Below are 13,799 nucleotides of genomic sequence, written 5' to 3'. Positions count from 1 at the left end.
ATGTATAGTGGGTAAACCTAGAGGGTTCCCGTTCAGAATTAAGCCCAACTGTTGTCCAAAAGAGTCTGAATAACCAGATTCTTTTGGAGTACAAATCAGAAAGATTTTATCAACAGATACTTTTATCTTAGTATCTCTGTAAAAGTTACTGAACTTTAATAAGCGATGCCCTGAGACATTTGTCAGAGGTAATAACAACACTGAAATCCTCAGATGGGAAATTCTATGTAAGTGCAAAGTGCTTTATGAACATTAATGGATTAACCATCAGACAGGCTGGTGGGATAGCTAGCTATACTTATCCTCATTTTATATATGGAAAAAGGGAAGTTCAAATAAGTTAAGTGACTTGCCTATGATCTCATAGGAAATTTGTGGAAAAGTTGGACACAGATCCCAGATCTCCTAACTCTTGGTTCTGTGCCTTAACTGCATGATGATCCTTACTGCCTTGCAGGCTAGTTTCTGTACTAGTTTAATGCACTAAAATAACTTTACTGCTTAATATTCAAACAAAATATTTCATGTTTACATTGAAACTTTCTCATTCTAATTGTTAAGCCAGTGTTAAAACTGTGCTGAGCCAAAATGGGTGCAGTGTTCTTTTAAACAATTCCTTCTGTATTTACTGGATATTTACAGTCTACAGCCTTTGTTTTTAGTTCAAGATTATAGATATCAGAACAGATTTATTTCAATACAGCATACTGTAGCTAATACTAGAAGTCCCAGGAGCTGATTCCTCAGTAGGCTGACCTGCTCAATGGAAAGCCATACAAGACAATAGAACCTCTCCCCAAATAAAAAAAAAAAAAGATTAGATACAAGGAACGATGTTAATGCAACCTTAGAGCTAAGATTTTAAGGCCACAAAAGATGGGGAAGTTGGATTTAAGGTTCCCATGGCAATCCCTGTGCAGTGTGCGTAAGTATTCTGATGTCTTCAGGACATGACTACATGATGCTGGACAGCATGATGTATTCTTAGGCAAATATTTATTTTACTTATATGGGTTAGCCAAAGGGCAGCACTTCCTGGAGTATTGCCTCAAGGCTGTCCAGTCAGTGGGATCGCTTTTAAGATATACAAAGAATGACTTCTGGATGAAACTAGCTTAGCATAGCTCCTACTAGCTTGGCTGAAAGGTGGTGTGACTTCGGTTCCTTTGGTGACTTCTGATGCTTCCAGATGCTGAGGGTCCTGAGGTAATGGATGTACATAAAATCAGCCCCCAGGATAAATCCACTGACTTCCATGGCATTACACCACAGATACATTTCACTCACAGTGACTAGCCAGTCGTTGGATGGGACAAAGTGGGTCAGTCTGTGAATGTAAAACAGAGCAGCCCTCACTGTGTATATGAAGGGGTTGGGGATGTGTGTGAAGAAGCTGAGAAGTGGCCATGCAGTAGCCTTGTCCCCCACAGAGGTCCGGGGGATCTTGTACAGGAGCTATTTGCAGTCCCTTTCCCTGATCTCACTTCACATTCCCCTCACCCTGTTCCTCCCCAGCCACTGTGGGTGAACTAGCATTACGAGGGGGACAAATGGGGCCCAGCCAGAGCCATACCTCCCCTCCTCCCAACACCCAGACCTGTGCGAGAGAGAATACTTCTTCCTCTGGGGACACTAGAACCCAGGAGCTGCCTCCTCTCCCGTCCGCCCGCATGTGTCCTTGGGGGGAAATAGCAGGAAGGAGTCAGCCAGAGTCTCCAGCTGGTAGGAGCAACTCCAGAAGCAGACTAAGCAGGGACCATCAGACATCCTAAGAACTTCCTACAGTTTTGATCAAACTTCCTCTGCCCTGTGCTGATTGGCTGCTTGCTCCGACCCTCTCTCACCTCCCAACCTCTTCACCCCAGGTTCACGCTACACCTGCACCTCTTGTCCCCGGCTCTGCTCCCCTCACTCCTCTTCCCACTCCCCGGCCTCTTGCAAAAAAATGCCTTAGGCTTCTAACTCCACACACGACTCATTGCTAAGAATCGCTAGCAGAGATAGGCACCTCCCTGCAGCCCAGACATCAGTGCCTATCTCTGTGAGAGGGGAAGGTCTTAGCACACACTCCTCTTGTCAGCATCTCCCATTGGCTAGCTTAGGCGACTCCCTGCCTAGCTTGCTGGCTTCTGTGAATTGCAGTCTAATGTGCCTCTCTCCCCCCATTCATTGTATAGAGAGCCTGGGCACCTAACTCAGACTTTGTAAATTGCAGTGTGTTCCTATGATTTTCTAGGCACTTGAAAGTTAGGCGTTGGATGCTGAGCATTGCAATATCTAATTACCTTTGTGAATCTAGGCCTTTCCCCTGGCTGTTGCCCCTTATGCTTTCATAAGTATCAATCATAACCTCTTCCCTGGGTCTTCTTTTCTTCTGACAAAATATGACCAGTTGTCTTAACCTTTCTTCTTCAGATCCAGGGTCTATGCTAATGTCCTTTTGTACTACCAGATCAATTCAAAAGGCAGGTAGACATTTGTCGCATCGCCTGCTCCTGAGCTGAGGGAGCAGAAAGGTAGCATGGAGCCAGCTACATTTTCCCTGCCCTTCTACAAAGTGTTTTGCTCCAGTGCAACTGAGCATTTAACCAAATATGCCATCTAAAGCTCAACAAGTGCACTTCAATGTCGGGCTACCAGACACCATCATTTATGAGAAGTTGCATTATACGGCTGTTGTTCAACATGGCAGGTTGAAGCTGGATTGATTAAACAAAATATCATGCCTACCCCCGGAGGTTTGCAGGTGCACCAGACGTCCAGAAGGACAGCATCTTGCAGACTGGAATTAGCCATCTCTAAACTAAAATCATGTTACCTAGCTAAAAACCACCTTGCATGCCAAAGATAAATGAGAAAATATATCTTTAAGTAAAAATGTCATTATAAAAATGTCTCATTGTGTGTAAAAGACAGATTGAAACCAGTTTTAAGAGCATGCCTTGTAACATTAGTGGTTGTTTTCCCCCCAACACAATGCAGGGGTGGTGAGAGTTTTTCACTAATGCCTTTGTTAAGCTCTCCTAGCGGGAATGATTGATTTACAGAGTTCACATGCATGTCTCTTTGACTGCCAACAAAACCTATTTGCCCTGCTCATGACAAAAACACAATTTAATGTGGGATTCCTCACCAAAGGGAGACAGGTGAAAGAAATGTCTTTTTTAGATTTTTGTTGCAAAGTATGTGTTATTTGACCAATACCAGCAGGAGCACAATCCTTGACAATGTGAAATTTGCCGAGAAGCCTCGTTAACAAAGAATTACCACATGCCCTTTCCCAGGGTCAGACTTATTATTACACGAAGACGGGTATTCTGTATATTATATTTTTTCTTCTTGCATTTCAAACTAATGTTTTAAATCAATAATGTACCAAATGTCATTCTTAACCTGGCTACCAGGCGCATTCAGCGAACGTTGCTACAGTTGAGATTTTTTTTTTTTTAATTTTAAACGTTGATGAATGAATATAATGAAATGAGAGAACATGGGTCAGTTCCTCAGCTGGTGTAAATTCCCATTGATTCTGCTTCTCCATCTTCAGTGTATGAAACCAGCAATCTAATGTGTGATGAAATGTGGGACATGTGTATTGTGTCGCATGCCCTGCACATTTTACAGAATATAATGTTTTAAACTAGTTTTAAAGGATGTTTAATTAAATAAACCACTTTTGAAAAAGAAAGCTGGAAGAACAAATTCTATCACATGCAACCATAAGAATCCCCACATGGGTCAAGAACAGAATTTAAACCCATGCCCTGAACAGGGGGTTGGACTAGATGACCTCCTGAGGTCTCTTCCAACCCTAATCTTCTATGATTCTATGATTCTATATCCTCAGTAGAGACCAGGAGCGGCGCCAGGGTTTTTGCCACCCTAGGCGACAGCGCTCCTCCTCTGAGCATTCGGTGGTGGGGGTCCTTCCGCTCCGTGTCTTCGGGACACTTCAGCGGCAGGTCCCGGAGCGAGTGAAGGACCCGCCGCCGAATTTCCGCTGAAGACCCAGAGCGGAAGGACCCCCCGCCGCCGAATTTCTGCCAAGGACGGCAAAATGCCGCCCCCCAAATCCTGCCGCCCTAGGCGGTCGCCTAGGGTCGCCTAGTGGAAGCGCCAGCCCTGGTAGAGACTGTGATCACTTGAGTGTAAGGCATACCAGTGAATCTCTCCCTGGATCAGCCACTGGAGGAGACTTGGTACATGTGTTGCTCATGGGTTACACAACTCTTTGCGAGGGTGAAGTAAAATACCAAAGATCAGAAATCCTGGTTTCTATCCATTGGTGCGGTATAGTGATTAGAGAGAGGGTAACCAAAGCACATAGATGGCACATTCAACCCTGAAAGCCTGAGTGGATAAGATTTGGGTCTGCCACATTAGAAACTAGTCTATTCCCAACTCTGTCTGAACAGACTTTATGCAAATGCTCATTAAATTGTTTATGCAATAGGAACCTAATACTAGACTGCCTTTTAGGGTTGGGATAAGAGGCCTTGATTAGTTATAAGAACTGAGTGGCACATAAAAATATCTACACTAGAGATGAGATTGGAGCTTAAGATCTGCTGGCTAACGACTCAGCATGCTTTTCCCTCAGGCACTTGGAAGGGACTCTTTGGAGTGTGTTTGCAATGCCTTTGCAGTGTAGCAGGACAGGCAGCATGATTGAGTCAAAATGTGGGCCATCCTGCATAACCTGCCACACTTACAACTGTTATTGCTCTTAATGGTCTTACACCAATTTATACCAGCTAAGGATCTGGCAAATAGACAATGTAGAGAGTTTCTTCAGCTTTCTTCAGTAACACGATTTCTTTAAAAAGGAGAGAAAAAAAGAAAAGAAATTAGTGAATTTTGTGCTTATGACAAGGGACAGCTCAACTCCTTCAGAGAATGACATCCTCTGTCTCAGTGGTTCTCAACCAGAGATACACGTACCCCTGGGGATATGCAGAGGTTTTCCAGGGGGTACATCAACTCATCTAGATATTTGCCTAAGTTTTATAAGAGGCTACCTAAAAAGCACTAGCAAAGTCAGTACAAAGTTAAATTTCATACAATGGCTTGTTTATACCACAGTTGCCAACTTTCACGTGGTAAATAAGCACCCCGACTTTCACAATAAGCCAAAAATCAAGCTAATCCCATTTCAAAACAAGGCCAAAACAAGCCAATCCCTAAGAACCCCAACACTCTATATGACTAGATCCCCCCGGCGTGCAGTCTGGAACTGTGGTGGGCCCGCTGTGCACCCCTGACTCTCTCCCCACCCTTGCCCCTGCTTGCTGGGAGCCGATCAAAAAAAAAGAAGCAACAAGCAACAAGCCAAAAACTAGCCAACAAGCAACTCACAAGCCAATTAAGCCAAAAACAAGCCCAATTTCTGCATTTTTTTCGCAGGTTTGGCATGTCTGGTTTATACTGCTCTATATACAATACACCGAAATGTAAGTACAATATTTATTTTCCAATTGATTTATTTTATAATGATATGGTAAAAATGAGAAAGTCAGCAATTTTTCAGTAATAGTGTGCTGTGACACTTTTGTATTTTTATGTCTGACTTTGTAAGCAAGTAGTTTTTTAAGCGAGGTGAAACTTGGGGGTAGGCAAGACAAATCAGACTTCTGAAAGAGGTACAGTAGTCTGGAAAGGTTGAGAGCCACTGCTCTATCTAACCCCACACATTTTAATTCCTTCTACTATTCATTGCATTTGATTAATTTTTGTTTGTATCACTCAGCCATGTGACAAGCAGTCATCTTACTTAGTTACTGGCTAGTTCCATGTGGACAGCCACATCATCCCGGCCCTTATTTGCAGTGTAAGCAGGGAGGCCCAGGATTGAATAACCCATCCATACCAGAAGTAGTTCATCCACAGTAGGATGAACGGGATATCGGTGGAGCTGTGTGGGGAAACTTACAGTAATGAAGTCCTCCCAGTGAGCCATATCACATTAACACTTATTGGCTCCCATGTGGTCAATCTAAACAAGAAGGCCAAGGGTTTTATAGGCCCAGAGACTGAGCTACCTTCTTTCCCCCCACCCTTGAGTGGTTCATAAAGAACAGGAATAAAGTAGTATTGGTAGACCAATGTGGGGGAGCTTTGCTGGCGTGAGACCAACTCACCTGGCTATTTGCTAGAGCCAGGGCTGAGGGAAACAGAGAGAGTATAATTAGATACAATAAAAAAAAGGAGGCCCTGAAATGCCTCTGCCAGTGCTGTAGCTAAATGGAGGACATTGGTCTGCAGCGCTGGCCCCTTCTGTAAGCAATACATTCACTAAACTAAAATAATTTGAAAGAAAACACGTTGCTGCAGAAAGTGCTTAAGTGGTATATTTTCAAAATAGGGGCTTTCACTTTTTAGTTGTATCCAACCACAAAAGTAAAATTAAAACGTTTTAATGTAACGAGAAGCTGGATATGAGTCAGCAGTGTGCCCTTGTTGCCAAAAAGGCCAAGGGCATATTGAGCTTTATTAGTAGGAGCATTGCCAGCAGATCGAGGGAAGTGATTATTCCCCTCTATTCGGCACTTGTGAGGCCACACCTGGAGAATTGCGTTCAGTTTTGGTCCCCCCACTACAGAAGGGATGTGGACACATTGGAAAGAGTCCGGCGGAGGACAACGAAAATGATTAGGGGGTTGGGGCACATGATTTACGAGGAGAAGCTGAGGGAACTGGGGTTATTTAGTCTGTAGAAGAGAAGAGTGAGGGGGGATTTGATAGCAGCCTTCAACTACCTGAAGGGGGGGTTCCAAAGAGGATGGAGCTCGGCTGTTCTCAGTGGTGGCAGATGACAGAACAAGGAGTAATGGTCTCAAGTTGCAGTGTGGGAGTTCTAGATTGGATATTAGGAAACACTATTTCACTAGGAGGGTGGTGAAGCACTGGAATGGGTTACCTAGGGATGTGGTGGAATCTCCATCCTTAGAAGAGTTTTTTAAGGCCCAGCTTGACAAAGCCTTGATTGGGATGATTTAGTTGGTGTTGGTCCTGCTTTGAGCAGGGGATTGGACTAGATGACCTCCTGAGGTCTCTTCCAACCCTAATATTCTATGATTCTATAAATTTAAAAAAAAATTGTCTCAGCTGTAGTGATATGGCTCAGAGAAGAATAAATACATTACTAGTTTAAAATTAGAATGTAATTTTCCTTCTTCTTACATTTCAAAATTGCCATGGGCTGAATGCCCTTCTCTGCATGATTATTAGGGACATTCAGCATCGCTTGCCACCGCGGAGGTAACTGAGTAAGAACAAGGTGCAGACTATTGAAGTGGTTGTGTAAGCTTCCCTACACTGTCCCACTGATATGCCTCACTCCAGGATGAGCCATTCTGGGCACAGTGGAGGGAGAAGGTCATTCATGTGCTATGCCCACTCAAATCCTGGGCCTGCCTGGGTAGACTGACAACCAGGATGCCAATAAATACCAGTTTAGTATGTCTGTCCATGTGGTACTGCCCTGAGACCATCTAAAACATTTACAAAAACAGCATTAAATTACAGTTAAGGCTACTTAGCACTCCACACTCTCAATGCTTTAAAATAAGGAAATTAAAATATAAGTTTCTTCATATCTACATCATTAGTCACTTAAAAACATAGGCACATCCCTTTTGAATATGCATTCTGAGGAGTGAAGTAATGCTATAATCATATTAATCCATTTTAAAATGTATATTCTTATTCCTGAAGAAGAATCCTAAATAGTTCTTCTTAACCTTAACTACAACTATGACCACTGCTGGAATATTGTGTCCAGTTCTGGTGTCCACAATTCAAGAAGGATGTGGATAAATTGGAGAGGGTTCAGAGAAGAGCCACAAGAATGATTTAATGATGAGAAAACGTGCTTTATCGTGATGGACCAGAGGAGCTCAATCTATTTATTTTAACAAAGAGAAGGTTAAAGGGTGACTTGATTGCAGTCTATAAGAACCTACATGGGGCATAAATATTTGACAATGGGATCTTCAGTCTAGCAGGGAAAGATATAATACGATCCAATGTATGGAAGTTGAAGCTAGACAAATTCAAACTGGAAATTATGAGTAAATTTTTAATAGTAAGGGTGATTCATGGTGGATTCTCCATCATTGGCAATTTTTAAATCATGATTTGATGTTTTTTCTAGAAGGTCTTTTGGGGAAGTTCTATGCTATGTGTTACACAATGATCACAATGCTCCCTTCTGGCCTTGGAATCTCTTCTGCAGTCTTAAGCTATTTGTTTCTACAATCAATTATTTTTATCTATTATCTGTGGTCCTAGTTAAGGTTATGAAGCACAATTTTAAAAACGTTATACATTTTTACAGTGGATAAATGAGATTATGTTGTATTATTTAATGCTTTAGAATCTTTACTGAGAAGAGACGGGCAGGTTGTGGTTTTGTATTATGTAGAGAAACTGGAGGGTAAGTGACTTGACATTTCCACTCTTCTCTTGATAGACCCTGATCCTGTGATGTGATGGGGCTCCCTGTGGACACTGCTGCCAGCCTACATGCATCAAATTGCAGGATTGGACCATAGATGGGATTAGTAATTCACAACCTCTAGATCTTGTGTGGAAATTGGATAGCAGCAAACTCCAGGATGCACCTAAAAAGTGTACTGACCTGCCTTGCTTGTATACTTTACATATGTAACAGTGGTGACATCTAGTGGTCAGCTTTTGACCATGGTCAACATCACATTATCTTAATTCCTCTGTCCCATGGAAGATGCTAGAATAGTAGTTGATTGTTTATAATGTAGCTAGTAGTCACTGCATGATAGGATGTAATGAACAATATTGTTTGGATTTCAGTCTCTCATTGGGTACCAATGAAGCCAGTCTGCCAGTGTCACCTTAGTTCCATAGATATTAGTCTATATAACAACCAACAAGCCAGACAAGAACAGAATGGTGTACGAATAACCATTTACCTGCATTTACACAAAAGGTGTGTTTTTAGAACTGCATTGGGAAAGTCATTATTGTAATGCGCAGGATGCAATAGAAAATGACACCTCGCTTCATGTCTTACCAAGATCCTCAGCCAAGTGGTGCACAGCTCAAGCAGATAGTGCAAAGGTGGTTTTAAGTCATTTTGTGTACCCCTGACTTGACTCTGGACTAGGCTGGTCTGTGCATGTAAGTTAGGGACGTTGTTTGGCTGTTCTAAATCACACTAGCTGCTAATGGCCGGAAGAGTCAGTCACTGATTGTCAGGGTGCAGAGAAACTTCAGCCACACCCCTTTCTCCCTGGCAATGTCACCTACACTGGATGCAGGGAGGAGAATGATGCTGGAGCTATTATGCTGGCTTTATGATACCACAGACTCCACTAGGGCCATCTAAACCAAAGCAGCCCAGACACAGGAGATCCCCTAGGAACCTGGGTGCTCCATGAAGCCATGTTGGTGATGTGATAGGTGTTGTTCTTCTCTGCCACTTAGCATGAATGCATTATTACAGGAGAATGCTAGGGGATTCTTGGTGCTGCAGGGATTTGGCTGAGATGTACAGCAGAGATCCTGACCACTCATAGCAATAAGAGATCCCCTTATGCTTATTCATAAGAGTAGGAGTTCCAGCCATGGTGCTAGACAAATTACAACCTGTCACTCTGAATTCCTCCTTACAGTTTCAGCTGGTTATGGTATTCATCGCTGCTTTTTCAACTGAATGAGTGCTGTGAAAAAGCTGCTGTGTTTTACTGCAGAGGTGAATCAAGTGTAGGTTGCATATGTATAGTTCTTTCAGGCGGGGGCTAAGTCTTGTGTTTGCACAGCACAATATATCTCTGGAGTTGCATATAAATAGCTTATAAAGTACTTTGGAATGAAAGACACTAGCATACATATCAGTTGAGAGTATAAATGCCACAGCAGAATATAACAGCTTTGAAATGTAGTTTATTCTACAAACATTTAGAGCAGCATCCTTTAGTAAATTTCCACGATTGCACAGATTACTGGAAGGAAAAGCAAAGGAGGGAAGGAACCTCATTAAAAGGTCAGTGAACACTCACAGCTATGTTCTAAACTATTCACAGGTGAAGCATTAAAAATAGATGTTTCTCCAGCACTTTGTCTTTATGGCTTTTTCTCTTGGCATTTTGTCTCCACACAGTCACACTCATCTACATGAACATACGTGTATTCAATTCTCTTCCTCTTAGAGCAAATCAGTTCCACCTTCATCTCATGGCTCTTTGTTTCACGGCAGCAAGTGCATTTGTGTTTCATTTTACTGTCATCAAAAGCATACCTGGGGGAACAAAACTAATAGATCAATCCATTAGCTATCGCTTTCCTGCTCTTCATTACCATTAGCTTCCCCTAGAACTGTGAGTGGGGAAGGAAAGCTTTAGTGTTTCTTCTGCTTGTAAGCAGCAGGGGGGAAAACAATATCAGTAACAGCCTATTCTCAGGACATTAGTAGTCCTGGTGGGCCTGATCCAAAGACCTCTGAAGTTGATGGAAAAACTCCCACCTGAAGTAAGTGGGAGGCTTTCCATAGACTTAAAGGGGCCATGGACTAGGCCCAAAATGACCACACAGAAAGGAAGAATCAGCCTAATGCAGAGCCCAAACTGCAAGTAAAAAAACCAAACATTTAAAAATGTGTAAGTAAAAATGTGTTAGTTAACCTGTTAAACATGACCTATTTACCTAGCCTAGATATGGCAATCCTAGTGACAAAACAGGCAAGCATGACATGTAGTCTCATGGCTAAAAAGCTGGCGCTCTGCTCATCCAGCTTCCTTTTCAGAGGATCAAGGAAAAGGGTTCATGGAGATAGTAGCTGTGATCCTGCAGGGGAAAGAACATGACATCACAAGACATCACATAAGCATAGAGAAGCAGTTTCTTACTTACACAGAGTATGTACCGCAGGACCCTTCACATGAAGGCACTAGGACAGGAGCTGCTGATTTACAGCTCTTGTGAGTGATGTATTCTTTTTTCAGCTTCAGTTTGCAAACATTTGACAATGGGATACCTAGGAGGGAAGGATCCTATTAGCCTTACTCAGATTAGAGTTAAAGCACTGAGAGATATCTGCTAAGCAACCAAGTCTTGTCTCTGTCTTATTAAGAACAGTTAGAGTTCAAATAGCCAAGGAGAGTTTAAAGGCCCCAGTTGAGCAAAGCATTTACACACTTGCATAAGTATTTTGCTGATTAAGGATAGTCTTAAACATGGGCTTAAAAGCACATGCTTAACTGCTTTGTTGGATCAGGGCCCGAGGCAGATACAATTGTATATTTTTTATACAGCCTACATTTCTGTAACAACATTTGTTAGCTAATTGTCACTTTTATGGCTTTACAGCAGCCAACACTGTTTAGCATAGGTCCTACAGTAACAGAACCATGCTTTCTATGCAGTTCCTAGATGCCAGAATCCAGAACACATTCTCTAACAGGTTACATCATTCTTTCATCAGGAACTTAGTCTAAACTATAAATATCTTTATAAAACCAAGAAAGGGAGAGCATGAAGATTTTTCCAGTGGCACCATTGGAAGACTAGGCTGGTTTTGAGCCTAATAAAACGAAGAACTGAGCACCTCCCGAGAAGTGATAACTGCCCTCACATCCCACTGACTTTGGTGGGAGTTGAGGGCATTCATTACCTTGCAGGATCAGAGCCACAATGAATGGAGAGCCTGACAATGTTTGATTAATGAATCTCTGGATTGACCATACTCACATGTCTTACAACATCCATCTGAAGTTGTCGCAACAGTTCCCTATATTGAAAGCAAACAGAACCAGAATTGCTCAGATTCTAATCTTAGATGTGCACGTTGCAGACTGAACAGCAGCAATAAGAGATTTCTAATAATGAGACACAGTGCCCAATCAATCCACTGGTCCACTATCACAAAGCTGCTTGTACCATTCACTTATACCATTCCAGCTACAAAATACTCACTGGGACACAGTTTGATGGATCAAACGCTGGGCAGGATATTATTGTGCTTGTCAAAACAAACTGGCCTGATGACTGAGTGCAATTATACAGAGTACAGTTATCCTCCAGAACTTTATAGGTCTTCCCAACCTGAATAAAGCAGAAAAAATAAAGTTATCCTGAGACAACACATGATCCAACATAGGGACAGGATTTTTCTTCTGGCTTGAAAGGTGTTAGCAACTCCCAAAATCTCATCCTGCATTAACTCCCTTAAGATGCTTTGACAATCCCATCTGTAATTGTTACCTGAGTTGAAATAATCAAAGGCTCACAACAGTAGGGATATTAAGAGACATACCAAGGCCCACAGTTATGTGTTGATGTGTGTGGTGTTACTATTTATGGGAGAAGATAAGCATGGAGGAAAATCCTTTTTTTCCTCTAGATTTTCTCCAATTTTCTTTTTTCAGCAGGTAGAGGGGGGAAAAGAGCGTGAAATGGGAAGTCGGCCTTTATAACAGAGGTCAAAAGATTAATAACAAAATATAGCTACCTTTGGACAAAATTAACTTTTTGGAGTTGGCGAAAGTAGTCTACATATCAGTGACCAGGGAATACAAAAATCAGATAAAGGAGATGCTGGATGTAAGAGCTACCATATAAGCCACTAGTCACTGTGTCAGTGCACAGACTGGTTAAGATTTTCGCCTGTTCTAAACAGATACACTTTGCAATGCAGCAGAGAGAAAGACACTAGTCTAAGACTCAGGAGACTTTGTGTGGCCTTGGTCAGGTCTGTAAGTCTCTGTCCCAGCTGCCCATCTGTAAAATGGGGATAACACTTCCTTATCTCACAGAGGTACTGCATGAATAACTCAGTAATGATTGAGGAGCTGAGATACAGTGATGGGGGGAGGGCATATAAATACCTAGGTAGATTCACTTCAGAAATACTTTATTTCATAAAGGCATTAACTTCCTAATGCTGCAACACATAGTGGGACTCAGTTTTTAAGCAGAACTCTCCATTGAAGTTGACGGGAAACTGTATTTCTAAAATGAGGGCCCAGTGTCATACTGCAATTCCTTGGCGAGCAGGGGAACACACACACACCTCAATGGTCACAATGCCAGATGGAAGCTTCGCCACACAGGCCACCTGCACACACTGGCCGCAACACCTGCCTTCTTCTCTGGTGTAGCGGAAACCCTGGGGGCACAAATGCACCATCATTTAGCCACATCACCTGTGGCTTACCTGTGAAGAGCATTCAGACAAAATCCACATTGCCCTCCTTCGTGCAATGGGAGAAAAACACAACAGCCCTTGATTATACTTCTGGTTTTTTTGAAGGACTTTTGAATCCCATTGTTTGATGGAGTATTTCAAACCTGATTCTTAGACCCTCTCAGTCATCATATCAGCTTTTAATACTTTCCTAAATAGCCACCCTTTTGTCAGGGGCATCATCCCAGGTAATATGCTATTTCCTATCCTCATCTGAGCTGATATTCAGATCAGGCCAAAATATCTAACTCATCACATGTTACTTGCAAGATCCAAAGACAGCACTTTGTCTGGTACATTTTCCCACAGGTATGGTCACTATTTCAGACTTGCTGAGAAGACTGAAGGTAAGATTTATTTACAACTACTTTCACCTATTCCTCCTGTGTGGACTTCAGTCCTAGAATGAGGCATGTGTGGCTCCATCTGCATCATCCAGCGAGGAGCTAGAATGTTGCAGTATGCTTGGCCTTATGTGAGCAGGGGTGGGGCAGAAGATCAAGCTTTTCTGTACTCGCATTCAAGTTATATATTCAAGATTTTAAATACTGAGAGCTAGATTCAGCAAAGCTATTGCAGA

The 13,799-nt window shown here is 42.4% G+C and overlaps 1 protein-coding gene across 1 annotated transcript in view; it reads right to left on the bottom strand.

Moving 5' to 3' along the window:
• Positions 1-10,101: 10,101 nt before the first annotated feature.
• LOC112118247 (mucin-5B-like) overlaps positions 10,102-13,799 on the bottom strand; it is a 67,996-nt gene continuing 64,298 nt past the window's right edge. The window contains exons 44-48 of the mRNA XM_029912048.1: positions 13,046-13,141; positions 11,950-12,078; positions 11,725-11,764; positions 10,888-11,011; positions 10,102-10,276 (exon numbers count right to left, since the gene is read on the bottom strand). Of these exons, the coding sequence (XP_029767908.1) occupies positions 10,102-10,276; positions 10,888-11,011; positions 11,725-11,764; positions 11,950-12,078; positions 13,046-13,141 (564 nt within the window). The remainder of the gene's footprint in view (positions 10,277-10,887; positions 11,012-11,724; positions 11,765-11,949; positions 12,079-13,045; positions 13,142-13,799) is intronic.

This window comes from Terrapene carolina, unplaced genomic scaffold (assembly GCF_002925995.2).
Source record: "Terrapene carolina triunguis isolate 2854851 unplaced genomic scaffold, T_m_triunguis-2.0 Scaffold171, whole genome shotgun sequence".
Lineage (NCBI taxonomy): Eukaryota > Metazoa > Chordata > Testudines > Emydidae > Terrapene > Terrapene triunguis.
Note: the sequence above shows the minus strand (reverse complement) of the source record. Positions and strands in the feature narration are given on the sequence as shown.